Source organism: Mauremys reevesii, linkage group 15, assembly GCF_016161935.1.
Source record: "Mauremys reevesii isolate NIE-2019 linkage group 15, ASM1616193v1, whole genome shotgun sequence".
NCBI lineage: Eukaryota > Metazoa > Chordata > Testudines > Geoemydidae > Mauremys > Mauremys reevesii.
In genome coordinates, this window is record NC_052637.1 from 39,367,679 (window position 1) to 39,382,723 (window position 15,045).

The 15,045-nt window shown below is 40.8% G+C and overlaps 2 protein-coding genes across 2 annotated transcripts in view; one reads left to right on the top strand and one right to left on the bottom strand.

Annotated features, from left to right (window-relative positions):
* ABCA5 (ATP binding cassette subfamily A member 5) overlaps positions 1-15,045 on the bottom strand; it is a 96,743-nt gene that overhangs the window by 68,583 nt on the left and 13,115 nt on the right. The gene's annotated exons all lie outside the window — the stretch shown is intronic.
* MAP2K6 (mitogen-activated protein kinase kinase 6) overlaps positions 10,223-15,045 on the top strand; it is an 86,743-nt gene continuing 81,920 nt past the window's right edge. The window contains exon 1 of the mRNA XM_039500863.1: positions 10,223-10,550. Coding sequence (XP_039356797.1) covers positions 10,535-10,550 — 16 coding nt within the window. The 5' untranslated portion in view covers positions 10,223-10,534. The remainder of the gene's footprint in view (positions 10,551-15,045) is intronic.

The window sequence follows — 15,045 nt, forward strand, 5'->3', positions numbered from 1 at the left end:
AAGATTTCTAATTTCATAAACCCCCCGTGGTTTGTCTGTCTGAGTGAAATTGGCCATTCATTCTAATAAATCCTTCATGGCTCTTATACCCTGAGTTGGCATAGCTCTGTGTTGTTTGGCAAATCAAGATACATACAGTGGTATATTCTTGCTTGCAGCACACTCTTTAGCCTACATGTCTGAGTTATGTTGAAGGAAACAAATATCGTCCTCTCTCATTACCAAGCACTCAGTTCTTTATTCTGACCTGCCAATTTTTTCCAGTTCTAAAATTGTATTATTGCTTAGACTACTTAAATTGTGAATGGGGTTCATTTATTGGGCGCCTGTCACTTTTATGACCTGATCTACTTTAAGACTTTATAGGTGGTTTTATCCTCTACAAGAATTCCTCAGCCATCTGGTTAAAAACCAAATCTCCAGGCTTAACTTCACAGTGTTAGCTTTAGTTTGTCTGGGTGGGGGTGGCAGGTATTAAACTAACGAAGACACCAGGGAAAACGTGCATTAACCGCTAACGGGTGCAAGAGAAAATGTGTAAGAGTACGAAAGACAAATAAAGGAAGCTAAAATCAAACGAAAGATATAGCAGCTTATCTCTCAGGAGCTCCATTTATTTGGCTTGCAAAGGGCAAAAGCACCCACAGCCTACATTTGCCTTCAAAATGGAGAACAAAGGAATCCATGATATCATTTTGCACCATTCGCACCAGTAAAGAGCAGATGGCTTTTCCTCCCATAAAAGCCACCAGTACTCATGATTGTTCATTGTTTGTCACCTTCTCTACTGTGTGGCAAGTGTGTTCTTGTTTGCTACTTCACCCATCTATCACTTTGGCTTTCCTTAGCAGGCTCTCTTGTGGCATCCTTTCCTCCAAATGGCCAGTTTCTTCTCGACAAACATTCAATAGCTTCTTGATCTTCTAAAGCAATGAAGATTTCTTTGTCCACCCCGCCTCACTACAGTTATTCTTAAGTTCATTTACTGGTCTTTAAGAGTCCATAACAGTCATCTTTTGGTGCAACATTTGTTCAACGTTTGAAAGCTAAGCACCCCCCATTACCCTTTTCACACATGCTTGTTGTAAAAGACTGTTGTAATCTGAACGGTCACTCAGAGTAGACTATGTAGATCATGAGAATATGACATTTCCACTCATTCCTTCTGGCTGTGAATAGTTAACAATTCTGACATTTAAATAATCCTGGCTGAGTTCACAACCACTGTGATGAATGGGGCAGTTCACATGTCAGAGCTATTGTTTCAGGCTCTCTGCAAATTCAGACATCATTGCATCAGTTACACTCAGGTCGAGCCGGGTTTTAAGGTTTTCTTTACAACTAGAACAGCTACAGACTTTCTTTTTTAAAGAAAAAAAGCTTGAGACTTAACAATTAAGCAGCCTGCTCATGTTTGCCTGCAACTGGTGCTTCATACCTCACCTAGCTTGGTGGCTCCTCCACCCCCATTCTGGGAAATATTTCTTTGGTGAAAATCTCATTTAGAAAACTCCGCATTTAAAAGTCCAAATTTACACTCATACACAGTGATGGGCTAAAGTCGCTCTCCTAAAAAACCTACCTTTTTATGCTTGTCCCAAACTATTTTTTCCCTTTCACCTGGTTCTCATTCCCATGAAAGGTGATGATGGCTGGAAGTGGCATATTCCAATAAAAATGCAAGGAAATGAAGGAAATACAAATAATCATTGACTTCTTCTTTGAGATATTGTTGGAGCACGTCCCATCTCTCTGCTCCACCAAAGCTAGCTGACAGTGCTCCTCCACTTGCTTGACTTCATTTACAATCTGCATTGTTTTTTGACTATCTCGCTTCCCAGGCATCATGACCTTTGTCCTCCCTGCATGTATCAGTCATCCAAAATCCACACTGCCTTTGGACAGTCGCTTTATCGTACTAACTGTAAAGGCAATTCTTCACACTATGTGACAGGGAGGCACATTCACTAAACTGTTTTGCTTTGTCATCAAATATCTGACCTCTTATACAGAAGCTCAGGCTGCGTTTCAGATATCAATTCTGCTTCCATTCTGTGTTTGCCTTCACTGTTGCACTTTACATGTGTATTCCACCTTCCAAACAAAGGATCTCAAAAGTGTTTTACAAACGTTCCCGAATTAAGTTGCAACGCCTGTGTGAGGTAGATAGAGGGAAATATTATCCTTCCTATCTAGATGCAGAAACTGAGCCACACACACATGAAGAGACTTGTCCAAGTCACAGAAGAATAAAGCAAGGAGAATATTCAACGAATTGTATTTTTCTCTGTTTTTTCAACTGATCATAGATTTTTGCAAATAATTATTGGCCTACACTTGTTCACAAGCAGTTATTAGCAAATTTTCAATACTGAAGATTCCAGCTGTATTTGATTGGACCAATACATCACATTGTTTATTTCTGTGGCTCTACAAGCTTCCCCGCCTCCCAAAAGAAACCAAGTTTCCAGTGTGATTATTCTAGCTTATAAAGTTGGAGATTTGCTTTCTGCAGTGTTTGCCTTAAAATATTGCCATTTCAGCAAACACTCCTGCCAACAAATTCATTTTTTAGAATATCTGTGGAAAGCGAACTCAGAACAGGTACAAACAGTCAAAAAGTGTAAAAAACTGGAATGACTCTTCGCAGAATATTTCTGAACTATTTGCCCAGCTCTGCTCTCAAAAAATCTCAGAAGAAAAAACAGAAATAGAATCCAGGTCTCATGACTCGGTCCTCTGCATTAACCACAAGACCAGTCCTCCTCTCTCATTTCCTAGGGCCTTTTCTCCTTCCATGACCCCTTCCTGCAGTATCTCACTCACTCGCTCAGTTCGTTTATTTGCACTTTCTGCTGTTCAGCTCAAAGATTAGAGACTGAGATAACTGTTTCATGTACTGAGTGAACTTTGCAAGTAGCAAATCTTGATCAGAATCAATACTGAAACCTGGTTAAGTAGGGTATATAGCTAAGAATACATCAAAGGAGCTACCACCATGGGGAATATACAATGAAAGATGTTCTCCAGTGATTTAGGAACAAGGCTGAGAATCAGGAAGTCCTGAGCTCTGGCAGTGATTCCCCTTTAAGACTCTGGCAAATACTCAAATAAGTAAGGCCCTACTTGAATGGCAGGATGATTGTCAAAAAATTGTGACTGAGTTGTGGACAAGCCACGGGATATCGTGGAAAAGTAAAAATGGACCTAGTTATTTGAAGCAATAAGGTCCATTAATACTTTTCTGCGATTTTCTGTTGTCGGCCGCCCGGGCTCAGAGCTAGGGCTCCCGTTGTCAAAATGGTAGTGGAAGCCCAATATTGAGGGATCAGCAATATTACAAATTAAGTAGGGCCTTATAAATAAGACATTTATGTTTTACATCCACATTTACTTCTTAGTTCTGTATAAAGGAGTAAGTAGTAAAATAACCACTCTTCAACTGTGTTTGAAAGTTACTCAAGCACCCTGAGGGATGACTTAGAATTCAATTGAGCAGGGGCTGAGGGGCAAAGCTGCTGTAACTCTTCTGTAACTGTAGTAAGTGTTTGCACTGGAGGGGCTCCTTTGAGTACAGACCTGGCCTTAGACAGCCCGCTGAAAGAGATTAGGGTGGTGGTGGTGAGAGGAAACAAATGTTGACCAAACCAGACAAACAAACGAAAAAGACAGGGTAACTTTTGCAAAGGGAATTTTGCTCTTGACTTTACTGGGAACAGGACCAAATCCTGGAAAATGACAAAGATACAACAGCATTATAAATCTGGACCAGTGCCTATATAGAAGTTAGAGTGGAAGTTAAAGATGGGAGGATTTTCAAGCGTCTTCTGCTGCTTTGTCCTTGGGAAACTGAATGCAAGGATGTTCAGACAGAGTCGGCATAAAAGCTGGACAATACTTTTGCAAGAGCAATCTTGTTGCCGGTGTCCCTTTATTTTAAAATGTAAAGACTGCTAGGTCTTCTGTTTGCTGGTGTGTCTAATATTACTACTGTACAGTACCAATTAGTTGGAAAGTTGGCATATTAAACTCATTACGGCAGCACAGGCTTGATCCAACTCCTGTTAAAGTGAATGGGAATCTATTGACATTAACTGTCGATGCATCAGGCCCTATATGCACATCAACAATTAGGTCCTGCTATTGCACCTACTCCACAGTAGTAAGAGATGGTCTTTTCTTACAATCTAAAGCCTGGCTTACACTTAAAAATCAGCTCCATCTAGCTATGTCACTCAGGGCAGTGAAAAATGTTGCACCCTGTGTGACAGTTAGTTTGATTCAATCCCATGTGTAGGTGCAGCTAGACTGATGGACGAATTCTTACGCTGACTTAGCTACCACCTCTTGGGAGGTGGATTAACTACATAGATGGAAAAAACACTTCCATTGACATAGGAAGCAGACATGCCAAACCCGTGAAAAAAAACGCAGAAATTGGGCTTGTTTTTGGCTTAATTGGCTTGTGAGTTGCTTGTTGGCTAGTTTTTGGCTTGAAGCTTGTTGGTCTTGTAGCTTCTTTTTTTTTTATCAGCTCCTGGCAAGAAGGGGCAAGCATGGGGGCATGCAGGGCAAGGGGAGGAGAGAGTCAGGGGTGCACAGAGGGCCCACCACTGTCCCAGACTGCACGCTGAGGTGGGGGAGAAAATCTAGTCACATAGGGTGTTGGGGTTCTTAGGGATTGGCTTGTTTTGAAATGGGATTAGCTTGATTTTTGGCTTATTGTGAAAGTCGGGGTGCTTATTTACCACATGAAAGTTGGTAATTGTGGCAGGTTGTATGCCACAGCTGTGCGGCTGTAGTGTGGACCTACCCGAGGGCTCTGCTCCTGCAAAGACTCGTATATGTACTTAAGTTCATGCATTGCAAATACTCAAGTGAGTAAACTTTATGCACAATGAATTCATCACGGTAATAATAAAATAAATGCAGTCATCATTACCACTCAAAAGTTACACATCATGGGGGAATAAAAGACATTAACCAGCAAAAAGCCCCTCTACAGTTCATTATTCATTGTGTTCCAGCAGCGTAAGTTTTGCTCCTATATTCTGTTTGTGCCTTCCCATCCAAGGTATATAACAGAATGCTGTTGGGATGTATCAACTTTTATGTGCAAGCCCGTGATGAAGGAGCATGTAGAAAGTGTTGCTAAAACTGCAATGAAAGATAACTCCACCTTCTACAGGAAAAATGCATTACAACAGATAGTCTGGCACGGTCTCATGGTGGATGTTCTTTGAGCGGCAGTCCAAAAGCTAAGAAGTGAAAAATCAAAAAGAATATCACTTAGTATGCCTCCAAATCCGACCACCTACTTTTAATCCAAGGATTTAAAACAAACTAGGAGAAAAAAAAAAAACCAACTCAATACAGATCTTCAAATTGGCTAGGATTTCAGAATGCTGCCAAGTTGCTACAGCAATGCTTGAAGGCCACACATGCCACTGTTAATTTAGCTACTGTCTTGTAGCACGGCCATTCAGGATATGTTAGTTAAAGGTCTGTCAGCATTTCCACAATAAACCCCTAATTTCAGGGAATTATTGCTTGGTTGTAAAGATTTTCTCTAATATGAAACTTGGCATGTAAGATCTCCAAGAGGGGTATATTTTAAGCCATTTCCCTGCCCTCCTGCCTCCCAAAGAATCACCCTGGACATTAGAAAGTTATGCAAGCATACAGCTAATTGAACGTTGCCATATCCTTTTTATTTTTGCCCTCATAACGAAAAATGGCAAAAATACCATTTGCCAAGGGGCTACTGCATAATATGGTTTAAGTCACTAGAGGCATGTTGGAAGGAAAAAGTGGAGAGAGACCAAGTTGTGGTATAGAAATCTGCTACAATACACATTTTCCAATGTATGGAAAAAGCCTATTAGAGTAATGACTAGTAGCACGGCTTATAATTATAGCTATGTTCCTTCGGAACCCTTTATGCGGGACTTCATACCTCCGGTATCGCTATATTTTGTATATAAAAGTTACAGCACGAATTTCGCTGTAAGTCTTTTAAGAGCCCCCAAAACAAAACTTTAGACGGTTGAAGTAAATTTTTACACTCCTATAATGAAAGGCAGCTTCATTATTTAAAATGACCCGCAGGTAATGGATTTGGGAGGTGGGAACCACTTTTAAAAAAGCCCTACTTTTGTTTAAAACAGACTTTTTTTAAGTGGGCCCCACCTTTCAGTTAGGAAGAGACCATTTGCTGTCCACCATCCCTATTTTCCAGCATGGTGGGGCAAACTGTTCACCACTGTTAAGATTTGCTATGCAGCACAAGCAGAAATGGCCTCTGGCTCCTCACTTCATTGGCCTCTGTGGGAATTCTCCATGGGATCATTGGGACAGAGTTGCCTCAGCAATCAGCATGGCACAAACGCTGCCTTGGACTGCCTCTTCCATTTCAAACTCAGAATAAAGTTTGAGCATCTTATCCAGCTGAGAGAGAAAATAAGAGCTCATCCCATCTCTGATCTACTTGCACCAGGCATTTCCACCTGTGTGCTTCGCACTTTGATTGTGCTGTGTCCCAATTGAGTGTGTAAGCTCCCCAGACATGGAACTGTATTGCCTAGGGGCCAAATCCATCCCTGGAGTAATACCAGTAAGTTACACCAGGGATGAACGTGCTCCTATGTGGTTTGCAAAGTTCTAAGAAGAATCTACGGCGCTTTATAAGTAATTTCTGGAATGGATCGGTTAGATGGAGAAGGCGAGATTTACACAGGAATAGATCAAAGTTACATCCCCTAGGATCTCCCATTAATACGCATCCCTAAGATTGACATCTGCATCCAGAATAAGAATGTCAGCTAGATTGGCTGAAGAAGGGTCACTCAACAATATTTATTTTTGAGGACCCGAGTGATAGCAGTGGGCCTAGACACTGAGGCGGTGCAATTGCCCCTATGCGTAGGTGCAGCGTAGACATCCCCTTGCTAAAAACAGCCACGTAGCAGTGTCAGCTCTGGGGGTGCCTCAGGCTAGCTAGCTGAGCACAATCTTGCCCAGGCCCCTGGCTACATACTCTGGTGGCTACTCCATGCCAACGTGGCTATACTGCTATGCGTAATAAATTGGCTCGATCAAAGCTACCTTGGGTACGTCTATATGTTCCTCCTGATTGCAGTGTAGACATAGGTCAGTTGTGATTCAGGCCCTTTCTGCTCATCCCAGGTGGAGCACGGCTGACCCTCATTGTGGAGAACGATCACTCCAAAGAGAGGCATTTTGCTACCCGTAGTAGCATGCTGTCCACACTACAAGGACAGCTTTCACGCAGGCTAACCCAGCTGCCATTGATACAGCATATCAACATACAATATGCAGTTTAAAAAAACCTGTCCAATATGAAGGCTTTACCTGATAGCCTGGAAGAGACCTATAAGCAGCTGTTTGGGTTTGTCAGTTTTTTACTTAGTACAAGATTTAAAAAAAGCCCTACATATTGATCTGGAAGTTTGGAATGACGTTTTCAAAACAAACCAAAAGTGAATAATCTGCCAAGAGACAGGAAACTAAAAGCTAAAGTTGACACTTATTCCCTTCCTCGTTATATTGTGCCTTCTGTTCCTCTTAACTAAGGGCAAGTCTTCACTGCAGCGTTAATTTGAGGTATAACTCCAGCCCAACTCCTGTCCATGCACAAAAGTCTCTAGCTTGCGTTAAGTGCGATTTTAAATTCAAGTTAAGTGGTTCTGTGCACTGCACAAAATCGTTCTGTGCCACTTGAGTGTTTTGCGGCGTGACTGTTCTCACGCAAGCTAGGCTAACTTAAGCCAACATATGTTTGGGTTGTACGTGACTTGGAGGAGACACGTGGGCCTGATGCAGCTCTACTGGTTTTATTTCTGATTTGTGCCCAATCCTGCAGACACACGCGCGCACAAACACACAATTTAAGCACATGAACAGTTCCACTGACCTCAAATTAAGCATGACGTTGACTCTTTGCAGGATCAGGGCCCTGGTAGAAGCAAGATCACATTCAAAACAGTGTTAAACTTCCATATTCACTTACAGGCCCCTTTAACCTAGAATGTATTAGGTTCTTCTTCATTACTATCAAACCCTAACTTTTATACTGGTGTAGTTTTAAAAAGTATTCTAATGTAGCTAATGCTACTGTCTCATTATTACAAACTATTCTATATAAATATACTACTCAGCATATCAGTTATTGAAAACTGCTGATTTTTTTTTGGGGGGGAAACAAAACTAAAGCACACGTGATCACTCTGAATAAAACTGCAGTAGAAAAGCAGGCTTGCTGCTCTTCAAGAAAATACCGTAACATTGTTTTGTTTTTTCAGAGTCAGATAAAGACATTAAGAAAAGCACCCAGCTGGTTAAAGACTGTCTGAGTTCAGAGTCTCTCTCCATAAAATAGTTACTCAATATAAGAACTTCGTAACTGAAAAATTGTATGTCAGACCTTGACACACCACCTGAAAAAATGAATGGAATAGGACTTTAAATAGAGCCATTCATTCCCATGATATGAAGAGGACTTCACAATAAAATTTGACAGCCTGGATACCACGTTTTGTATGAAGACAGAGGTCAAGGAAATGTAAGGAAACAAGCACGATTAGTTTTTATACATCACTAATGCAATAACAGTGACGGGCACTCCTGAATACAGGCCTGAAGAAAGGGAAAACGTCTTTGTACCCTGCCTTTTGCTTCTTTATGATGCATAAAGGGAAGATCTGGATCGTTTTCATTCCTCCTTTCAGAATTATTTTTCTCCATGGTTGATTTTTTTTCAGTAGCCTTATAGATTTCAGTAAATGGCAAGTCTGATCTCCTCTGTATTTGCTGGAGGAATGATTGGAAAACTGGAGTGGGAAATTTTATAGACCTAACTCAGGGGTCGGCAACCTTTCAGAAGTGGTGTGCTGAGTCGTCATTTATTGACTCTAATTTATGGTTTCGCGTGCCAGTAATACATTTTAACCTTTTTAGAAGGTCTCTTTCTATAAGTCTATAATATATAACTAAACTATTGTTGTATGTAAAGTAAATAAGGTTTCAAAATATTTAAGAAGCTTCATTTAAAATTAAATTAAAATGCAGAGCCCCTGGACCACTGGCCAGGACCCGGGCAGTGTTAGCTCGCGTGCCGCATTCAGCACATGTGCCATAGGTTGCCTATCCCTAACCTAACTGAAAGAGGAATCGTTGAATCTTTAAACAAAGAGCGGATTTTTCCCAATTATGTGTTAGTTAAATAGGTGGGTTTTTTTAAAATGAAGTATTTCTACAGCACTGTCTCCCTGAACTGCCTCCAAATGGCAGTATTGAAAACCTGCAGCATATACTCTCTCTCTCTATATGCGCACCAGTGTCTCCCTACCTCTTACGTATTTAAAAATTGGAGTAATCCTCTTTTTTCCTTCCCATACACAGGAGAAACAGCGTAACTAGATTGTAATGTGTTTATTTTTGTGGGTGGGAGCGAATCAATGTGCTGTATGCATGTCAAACACTAACAGAGGGAAGGCCAAACCGAAGAAATTAGTCCGGCACTTAGTTTTGAAAGCAGTAAATTCCATGGACATTTTTATTTCCTGGGGGAGTTAATTCCATAATCAGGCTCCAGCTCTTGAGCTCAGCAAGCTGCCCCCTACTGACAGTTTCATTGATCCAGTGGGACATGGCTGTCCTTGGAGGCTGCTGGAGGAAGGAGACATGGTTTATCATTGTCAGGTAGTTAGGACCAAAGCCATGTATAGGGCTTAATATCACTGGACTCTGCTCCACTGGGAGTCAGTACCTAAGCATTGGTGAACTGTGTTCCAGTCAACCTGTGTTGCTAAGCAGACAGGCTGCTGGATTTTGCAGCAACATGCATAACAAGGAAGGACTATTATTAACTACCATAAACAGAAAAATGCACACAATCGCCAAAGGAATATTGTAACTAGGGAGATAGTAATCTGCATCTCCCCCAGCTGATCAAAGCCACAACTGACTAAAAGGCTGCTGCCGTGACACTCCCTGAAAGCATGAGGACGTGCAGTCGTTTGTGGCGAAGCCGATTTCTGCAGTGTGACCGAGACGATTATTTTTGCAATGCATCCAGATCGACTGTGCTGTGTCGTGCAATTTTTGCAACGTACCACGGCAACTGTCTCCTCCTTAAGGAAGCGTTCCGTGGACTTCTCCGGGAAACTACATTACCCAGTGATCACTGCGGTGCTCGTAGGAAGGACGTCTGCGCACTAAGATACTCAGATCCAAGTTTGGAGCTTTTAGCTGCCAGCCCTGGCCCATCATGTAGGTGCAGCAGAGCCTTCCCTTCCATTGCAATTGGGAAAAAAATTACTTTGCAATCTGTTTTGCAAGGTGTGCAATTGCACGGCCCCTCTCTGCAAAGAGATCTGCTGCAGCAAGTCAGAAAAACTCCAGTTGCATGAAGATTGAGCGCTTGCAGTTTGCATCTTTGTTGCAAAACTAGCTACAGAAGAGAGGCAAGGCAAAGTCTTTTGTGCTCCCCTCCCCCATCAAAGCAAAGGGGAAAATGTCTCAGCCGAGAGGTAAGGATCCGACTTCTGTTCCTCGCAAAATATGCAAAAAGGCATGCATGCATTTTCAAGTGCATGAATGCAATTTTCGGGATGCAATTGCATTTTGAAGTTTGAGGCTTTCCATAGCTTTCAGTTGCATTTCCTGTTTAGTATGTGCCTTCTTTTTGCAGACACACACACAGGCACACTCACACACAGTTCCTGTAAGGCAGGGCTTGCAGTTCAGCTGTGCATTGACGTTATTTGCATTCTTGTGCTGGGATTACCGAGCTCTTTTTGCCTTTTGCATAGTCAGGACAGATAAAGAATGTTGAAGAGCAGATACATGCATTACTGTATATATTTGCAAAATAGGCAAAATGCATCCAAACAGCGGATAATTTCAACTGCAGCATTAAACCAAACTTTTTTTTAAAAAAAAGGTCGCTGCAGGGATGGAAGGTGAAACTTGAGAGGAGTCACTAGGAATTAAATATATACCCATGTTTCCATGAGAAAGTATTGTTCTGGTGCTAGTATTGAGATCATTTTCCACCGACACCTCCCACCCCCATTTAATATTTGTAAGTTTTGGTCAAAGGCAGTGAGTGTGATATCAGATCGCTGGGAATCTGCAATGGAAGGATTTTGTTTGATTTCGCCTTTAAAATAGGCTGTGTGGGACTGGGGCAGTACTGATTTTTAGAAGCACTGGGGACTTGGAGAGAGGGCTCTCTCTTGTTAAACCTTTGGTTGTTCAGGACTCATACTGCTTTGTATCCCAAGGGCGGGGGGGAGTTGTAGGCGATTTTTTTTTAAATGTAAAAATGCTGGGGGAATGCAATAAACATCTCAGACAGGTCTTGAATGGAATAAGTAGGCGTCACTGTGCACGTAGATGCACCTATTTGTCGGCGACGAGGTTCCTGGGTACACAAGATGCAGCTTTGAGCCGGCTGGTTCGGATTTCATATGGGAGCTGCTTATTCTTGCATTTTGCAGCCATCAGATAGATTCTGGGGGTGGATTAGAGACATTGCCAGCAGCGGCCACTTGGGAAGGTGTTCCTAGAACTTTAGGGCAGTCTGTCCTGCAACTGTAGTGTCAATCAATACACTTTGACTAAGTGCAGTGGGAAAGGACATGGTGAGAAGGTAAGTTTATCCTTTAACTCAAGGGGTTGCTCTCGTATTTCCCCCCACCCCTAGTTTTGCTTTTGTAACAGAGATTCAGAGGTGTTATATAATTTATTCCTAATTTGGATTGGCTGCAAACATCTTTTCCAGCCACGTGGAGAAATGTAAAAAAGTTTCCAACAGAAGGAGCCAAAGAAGTTTGATCATATAAAATAGAACAGGATGATGATGCTCACAGGACTGGTCACTAAGGAGACCCCAACCTGCTGACCTGTATCTCATAGGGGGGGAATCCTGCCTCCTATGCAGTAGGGAGTGGAGGGATGGAAGGTGGGTGGGATGGGTTTTTTTTTTTGTAAGATTCCCCCAGCCACAGAGTTGGAAAAACTGATCAAGCAGGACCAGATGCCTAGTAGAAAAAAAAACTTCTAAGCAGGTTTGCCTAGTAAAGGGAAAGAAGCCCATTTTTGGTTTTAACCTAACTTTGTGCGTTTCCCAGCAATAGCCCTGTCAGTTCCCTTCAGTACCAGTAAAATGGGAGTGGACAAGTAGCCAACCCACAAAACATTATTTCAGTGAATAGGCTCATTCTTGAATCCCTTTTCCATCCGTCCCACTCTCAGCTCCATCATACAAGTGCCTTTAAGTTTACATTACTTTTGAATTGAGTCATCAACAACCTTCCCCTACCTCAAGAAACTATATTGAAATAGTCATATTTGTTAGCATGAAATAAAGGCATAACATATGTTAGATCATTTAATATTGGCTATGAAGTTACCTTTCCAGGCTTGACAAAATAAAAAAAAAATTGAATAGCTCCTGTCATTCAACTCTGGAATCCCTACTCCTTAAGTCATTTCCAACAACTTATTCTGAAAAATTGACAAAAATATTATATTTAATTTGGTTTTGGTGCCTTTCTTCACACTGGAGACAATGCAGTGAAAAGAGTGGTCACTAAGTTGATATATGTATGTATAAGATCAAGTCTCATCCTTGGTTTAAATGAAAGATCAATTTTTTTAGATCCCACATTTGTACGTAATTGGAAATAAAATATTCCTATTCCATCAAAAATATGTAGGCAATAAATTTGAGGGTAGAGACCATCCTCAGTAAAGTTGCTTTGTTAATTGAGAAAACAGTCTTATACAGGTTTCTTTTCATTAATGTGCTTATAAACACATTAAGGCTCAGAATTCCAGTGCTAGAATTCCAAAGGTAAAATATAAGTTAAGAAGGCAGCTCATAAGAAGATACAGAATTCTAGCATCTCAAACATTAAGCAGATCACTAGGAAGACATGATTTGCTTAGTTTTGTTATTCAAGAACTTAAAACTACATTCCTTTGTATGGAATTATTTCCCACCCTAAAGAAAGTGCAGTAAAAAAAGGGAACAGAAAGTAGTATCATTTCTGTATCCCAGAAGTTAATACCACCTTGATGTATGCAAAATAGTATAGAAGATTATCTGTTTCAGGAAATTACAGTACAGAAGATTTAGAATCAGTGCCAGATATGGAATATATGGCTGTCACAACTAATAGGATACTACAGAAAAAGAAAGTGAGGAAATCCCTTATTACAGATTCCTCGCTAAACACACGAAAGTCGGAAGCTACAAGTCTGAATTAATGTGTTATAGCATAGATATACTTATTGTAACATTATCAGTTGCCGTTTACTTTTTAAATCCATATTTAAAAAAATCTTGTAGACACAGGTTTTTTTATGTTAGAGAAGTTCTGATCACAATACTATACTGAGATCAGAGTGTGAGATAGTAAATATACTTACATCCCAGTTCCTCATTTCAGTGATTTATGATTTAAAAAACAAAACCTTAGACAAGTTAAAATGCAATGCTGTGAGAAGCTAGTCACATGTGACTCACTGACATATGTACTTATGGACTTTGACCAAAGGAAGTGCACATGTTGAATGTTACATTTTAATTATATTCCATTGTTCATTTAATTTTTTCTTGCTCTAAATCATAACTGAACAGATATAAAACAAAATAGTAACTCATGTTTATCATTTTTGTGTATAGCACCCCTATGGGTTGCTGCTGGTATAAAATTAACCTCTTCGAAGCCTTGTAAAGATTCAGGTTAGTTATGTAATATCCACTTTTCCTTCACAGTGCTATTTCAGAACTTCTTGCATTAACATATTGTCCTTACATAGTCACTTGGCCAGGAGAGAATTTGCAAAAGCAGCATAAAGTAATGCTTGCTGTAGTCCAGGAGATTTGAAGCTAGCGAGTTTGTCTAGGTGAGCAAGTGTAGGGGGTTCCCCCCCCCCATTTTTCAAAAGAGGGTTAATTATGGTCCCTTTATTCTCTGTGTTGTATGGAACAGTATAGTGCAGGGATCGGCAGCCTTTCAGCAGTGCTGTGCCGAATCTTCATTTATTCACTCTAATTTAAGGTTTTGCGGGCCAGTAATACATTTCAACATTTTTAGAAGGTCTCTTTCTATAAGTCTGTAATATATAACTAATGTATTGTTGTATGTAAAGTAAATAAGGCTTTTAAAATGTTTAAGAAGCTTCATTTAAAATTACATTAAAATTCAGAGCTCCCCGGACCTGAGCAGTGTGAGTGCCACTGAAAATCAGCTCAGCACCCGGGCCATAGGTTGCCTACCCCTGGTATAGTATATTTCAGTGGTTCTCAAACTTTTGTACTGATGGCCCCTTTCACATAGCAAGCCTCTGAGTGCGACCCCCCACCCGCTAAATTAAAAACACTTTAAAATATATTTAACACCATTATAATGCAGGAGACAAAGCAGCGTTTGGGGTGGAGGCTGACAGCTCGCAATGCCCCCATCTAATAACCTTGTGACCCGAGGGGTCCCAACCCCCAGTTTGAGAACCCCTGATATATTTTATGTGATTGGCCCCTCTAGCAGAGCAGTGTTAAAAAAAATATAAAGTAAAAGTAAATGTGTTCTCGATTCTTAAATGCAAAAAGTGAATCTCACACAACAAAAGATAGTTTTGTGTGAGAACTGAAATATCAGAGGAACTTTCCTAGGGTTGAGAAAACAGAATGTGAAACTGAAAATTAAAGGGTGAAGATTGCTGCTAAGCTATTCATCACTTAAACACAGAACTGACCAGTATTTTGAACAGCTGATTAAGTGGGAGTGGTTATAGCTTAGGGTTCCCCCTCTCTTTTGCGAACTTAAGCAGATGCCATTGGTGGCACTATACCCACGCTTTTTAATAAAGCAGCTTCCAACATCACTCTCTGTATTACCTATTGGTAGCCTTGGCAGCATTAGATTTTTAAGTAAGTGTCGGTAAAAGTTGATTTCACTGCACACACAAACCGATGAAATTTTTTTCCTCATTGATGATAATCAAAATGTACAT